The 5,496-nt window shown below is 48.2% G+C and overlaps 1 protein-coding gene across 1 annotated transcript in view; it reads right to left on the reverse strand. All coding sequences in view use genetic code 11, as the record gives it.

The window, feature by feature from the left end:
• The window catches only part of EGR_08743 (hypothetical protein), a gene marked incomplete at both ends in the record, with an annotated part of 2,689 nt that extends 2,490 nt beyond the window's left edge, over positions 1-199 (reverse strand). The window contains one exon of the mRNA XM_024497992.1: positions 25-199. Coding sequence (XP_024347569.1) covers positions 25-199 — 175 coding nt within the window. The remainder of the gene's footprint in view (positions 1-24) is intronic.
• Between the last annotated feature and the right edge of the window lie 5,297 nt (positions 200-5,496).

Consider the following 5,496-nt stretch of genomic DNA (forward strand, 5'->3'; position numbering starts at 1 on the left):
GAGAGAAATTGAGATGTCGCTTACTGCTGCAATTAATCCGACACTGCCTTTCCGCACGGTGATACGTAGCTTGAAACAGCGCGCAAAACTCGTCGTTCATGAGCACATCAGCTTGCAGGTCTACTGACTCTGTGCTGTTGAGCATAACAAGGAATTCGCCCACTTTACTGCCGCCTCCAAAGCCACTCATCTCATTCATTTAATGGCACCTGAAATGTGCTACTAGGTGTTAACGCACGCAAGCAGTGTGGCCTCGTACACTGACTGGCAACATTTCTGGACGACTTCACTGTTATGAGCTCTTGTTTGTTTGTGTTTGCAGAAGTGACAGTGCGATCTCAACCGGCGATAGCGGAGAAATGAGACCACAGGACAATGCGATCTTTCCTTTCACCAACAGCATGTGTACCACCTGAGCACCGTGCATGTTCTTTTGCTTGAGGCGTAAGTTCTCCAAAGGTCACCATTCCCAAGCATTTATTATTATTAACCTTAAAACATTACATCCGAAATGCGTCAAGATCGCCTGCCTGATTTCACCACACAGCAGGCATACATGCATCAGTCCGTCTGTCCGGTTCGCCTTATTGCCCTCACTGCTCTCCTCCACTTCCTTCCAATTCGTCCTCATTCCACCAGACAGCGCCTTAGTCAACCTCATGCACATGATTTTGTCTTGTCTCTGCTTTGTGCACCCTCTCTGGACCGCTTTCAACTCATCGTTAACACCACTGCAGCTAACTGGTTGGCTAGGTAGCTTGCTTCTCGCAAGCTTCTCGCTTCTCGCTCGCTTCTGGCAATGGTTCCACTCACAAGGACGCTATTCAAGGAGTTATAACCACCCATCGAAATGGTGCATCCAGAGGTACTCAAGGGAAGGAGAAGGCATCAGGCGACCGAAGTGTTCGAGCTGCTTTCTCTTAGCTCACATCATAGACCTGTTGAAAAGAAAAGCAGTGTTGGAGTGCTGGTGCATCGTGGAGGTGACTTAGACACGCGCAACGCAATGAATGAACTTGGGTTCACAACCCGGTGGAATTATGACATCAGCCTGATGCCTTGTGGGTGTAATCAGAAAGAGACAAATGCATACTACTGCTTGAAGACAGTTGTGGATATGGGAAACTTACTAACGAAACATCGGTTAAGGCTCGGACATTGTGACTGCCAATACCGGTCTCTGTGTAGTGATTGGGATGTAAATCACATAGCGATGTGACCAAAAGGAAGAGCAAATGCAAATTTACGAACGACTCATCAATACTACTCAATTACATTGTTGCCAATGTAAGAATACGCTGAGCAAACACCCTCCCACGCGTGTGAGGCCTTTGACTCCCTCCTCATAGATGATCCAGGGAAAGGCAAAATTCAGAGCAGACGGATGCTCCCAGAGGTTGTCGGACTGCAAACTACTGCCTTGCCTGTCCGATTCGGCATCGGTAGTGGTGATTTACAACACTGCCCACCGGAACGCATTGTACATGCCAACGAACATCCCACCTCGCTGGTGGAGACGCCACACCCTCTACCAATCCGTGAAAAATAAGGAAACTGAGCTGTCACAGTGTTTTCAAGCTTGCAGTTTGCTTTCTTCCTTCCCCACCTCCATCGCCATCTTCTCACAATCTCGCCTACCGCTTCACTTCCGCCCCTTTTCAACACCTCTGTATTTTGTGCCACAATATGTCATCCCCGCCGAGCGTCGAGGCTGTATGCGTTGTGTTTGCGGTGCTAATCCACAGCCTGCTCAACCAGCTCCCACTGCCACGATGTGGAGGGGCAGTTTTGCTAGGGAATACATTGTACCTAATTCACCATTCACCTTTTCTCACTCCGCCTCACTTCTGCGACATCTGCCTGTCTACAGCTGCCCTTGATGTTGCCTTCAAGCAAGCACGTGAATAAATTGTGCTTTTGAACTCTATCTTGATTGAGTTCCTCCTTTTAGACCAAACCTGATGCAGCTCGGCTTCATCTTGACGTTGCAGTCGACACATGGCAATGCATTGTTAGGACTTGAAAGTTATTGTGTCGTAGAATTGTGGCAAGTGAGAACGGTTATCAGCCTCCTCCTAGTTGTCTTTGTCATCCTTTCCTCCTCCTCCTCCTCCTCCAACTCCTCCTCCTTCTCATCCTGAACATTCCTCTTTTCCTTCCACTGCCCTTCTATCTAGTGAATTCGCAGTGAACCCTGTGCGTCAACGCATCCCCTTCAGCATTATTTTAGCCTTATTTCCTAAACCAGTGAGGTAGAACAACCTTTGCGTAAATATCTACCTTACGATACTTTCACAGGCCCACACGACCATGGGATGCGTGTTTGGAGCCCTTTGAGTGTTCTTCATTCCAATGCTTGTTCGAATCCACTTCCTCCCAAACTACTGTCAATCGTCAACACGTTTACCTCACCGACACCGACAGATGTTGGTGCGGCATTATGACACAGTGGCGCTCAACTGCTTCTTGGCATTTCTCGACGTCTTCGGCCACCTAGACGTGGATGTGCTGGGGGCTGCAAGGATGCACCGGTCAGCAAGTGGACTGAGGCATTGGAGGATAAAAGATGCCTCCATCCTAGCAGTCACGAATAACTTTGTCGCCGTTACAGCAATGCGGCAAGTTCCAATGATGTTTTTTGGACTGAAGTGTTACTTAAGGTGGAAAGAAGCCGAGGAAAGAGGGAAATTTCCACCAACACTCAGGTCTACAGATAAAGAAGTGTCTAGTTTTTCCTCTTCACATGTAACAATACTCGGCAATTACAACATAGTGATAGATTGAGCACCTTCAGCATATCACGCGTTATCCACAACACAGCACAAAAGAGAAAAGCATGAGTGAGATGCTGAAGGAAGCGCGCTTTCCATACTATGCAGATGGGAGAGGGTGGGTAGGGTCAAGCCTACTCTACCACCTGCTCCATGGTGAGTGTACAAGCTGAAGAGGTCAGACAAAGGTACCTAAGACATTCCCCTTCCATGTAAGCAAACAAACAATGCGATCCTCCAGTTTACACATTGCATACCAAACTGCACTCGAAGGCCACAGTCCACCTGCAGATTACACAAAAAAGAATATTTTCTTCGGAATAGTGGAAGATGCTCTATCAGGCATTCTGTTAAGAGGCCGTCTTCTTCTCTTCTGCTCAAGGCACCTAAATATGGGATGATTAGTACCTCGAGATGGGTGACGGGAGTAAGGTACACTGGATAACGACGAAAACAATCGCCATGATTGCACAGACAACAATATTCAGGTCAAGCGACATCTTTGCTGTACTTCATCTTTCATGTTTTGAAGTACTTGCGTTAAAATGAGTCATTCCAAATGTGTTCTTCGTTGAGCGAAGAACAAGGAGTTGTCATTGTGACAAAAAATCCACTCACTTCATTTAGCAGGCGGACTATGCCATTTGCTGGACAGCGTTCGCTGGTGCACAACATGCAACCAAACTGCTCAAATTTGTCCTCACCCCAACGATTACAGCATTATCTCTTGAGCTCTTTTACAGGGATGAAAAAGCGTTTTACCTGATGGCACGTCCTGTTTTGGAGTAACTCATTCCACCAAACAGGCGGTAGTGCTTGAGGCCCCACGTTGACTGTGCGGTGGCAGACAAATTAGTGCTGATTTCGCAGCTTCGGCACTTCTCCACATCTCCTCTCACCCGAAGGTGGGCCACGCAATGCACATCCTGATGATGGCTCCTTCATCTTGCCAAACTGGATCCCTCAGTTCCCTGCACTTCATCAATATGGACAGTAATGTGGTGATGCACAACTCGGAGAGCACACACTTGCAACAGATGAACAAATCCTGAGTGTGGAGAATCGGCGCAAAGGAAGTGACACCCCGTTACAGGAGGCAAGAAGGGTCAGCGGTTTTCATGCCACCTCAAATCACCACAGTGCTACTGACCACCAGTGTGCAGTGAGTACATTGACTACCACCTTATGATGTGGAAAATCAGGCATTGGAGAGGTCCCTACCGTCACACGCTGTTGGATTATTCTGCATAAACCCGTCAAACAGGAGAGTGAATCCGTTGCAAGCGCCTCATTTCGATGTTGAATGTCAAGAGACAGGTTGTTGACAAAGCAATTGGTGAATTTCGATAAGACACCAAGAAAAACAAACATTATGGAGAGTTTATGATTGAGTTTGGCTTTTGCATGCAAGGCCATCCGATCACTAAGAGGATGCTTTTAGAACCGCATAGTCAAGACAATATTTGAATTACCTTGTTGCCCGCTTAAAGCTGGCGTCATGCTGGAATAAGTGGCACGTACTCTGCACCAATGGAAGAGGTTGCATTCAAGTAAAACACCATCGCTTTACTTTCTTCCACACGAAGCGGGTTGCGTTGATTGCCTCGCAATCAGGGCTGCATCAACTTGCAGTAAATTCTCTACAACACTACTGTTAAAGTGCGACAAATGCAACAGGCTGCGACAATGTCGACATGAATGCCCTCAGTAAACAAATCCCCACGCAAATTCCGTTTAGCCGCTTGACATTCAGCACCCACCACAACATGCAAATCGTCAAACCACCGTGTGCCTCGCATTATCGGGTATGAGGCACCTTATAAAGCAGTAAAGCAAGTTTTTCCTTCGACCACCTCTACCACCGCCTCGTGCTGCCTCCTCCGGCTGCAAGACACTTTCTTGCACACATTTCATATCAACCGAGTTTGCATTCATTCCAGCCTTTTCGCAGCAGTATTTTCAATCAATTGGTGCTGATAAGCAGGCAGATGGTGGCGTTGCACGCACAATACGGCAGCTGCATGTTCAAGCCACGTGTGTGCTGCCGTGGTGGATGCAGATTGTCCTCAGTTTGCCAGCACAACGTTGTCTGCCTATGACCTCAGCGCTGTCATTCGACATGCGCCGTCAACCCCCTGTAACGTGCGTTTAGCAGCAACGGGCAAAGCCGTCACTCAACCGCATACACGACTCTGGCGATTCGATGCCGCCGTGTTCGCACACGAACACAACATTATTTAACTTGCACTTTGACAATGACTGGGCTTCCACGGAGGCAGCGTTTCTCCATCGCACGTTTCAGTCCACCTTCCGCGAAGCCATATGCGTGGGATGCGATTTAGTGTTATGAACCGAAAGTTGACAAATCAGTGACAGGATCGCTACAATGAACACATCTGCTGCACAAAGTGGTCAAAAACGGGCCAGTTGAGGACGATGAGATTGACTACAAGGAAAGCTGAGAGCAGGGATATAGAAGACAGTCACAGCCTCTGCGTTGGCCGCCTCACTTCTTTGGTCACCGCAGACCGTGGGTGTGCAAACAAAGCCCACCATCTCCCCATGTCTCCCCTCCTTAGCCTCGTGCTGCATTCCGAACCTATCAGGACAAGCCGATGTGCCCATCCAACACTCGCCATGCTAAGCGTTTGTCTTTCTGTCCTCCGTTGACAAAACAAGGCTACTGTGGAAGCCATCGACATCGCTGAAGGTAGCATTTCACAGG

This window comes from Echinococcus granulosus, assembly GCF_000524195.1.
Source record: "Echinococcus granulosus chromosome Unknown EG_S00118, whole genome shotgun sequence".
Classification (NCBI taxonomy): Eukaryota; Metazoa; Platyhelminthes; class Cestoda; order Cyclophyllidea; family Taeniidae; genus Echinococcus; species Echinococcus granulosus.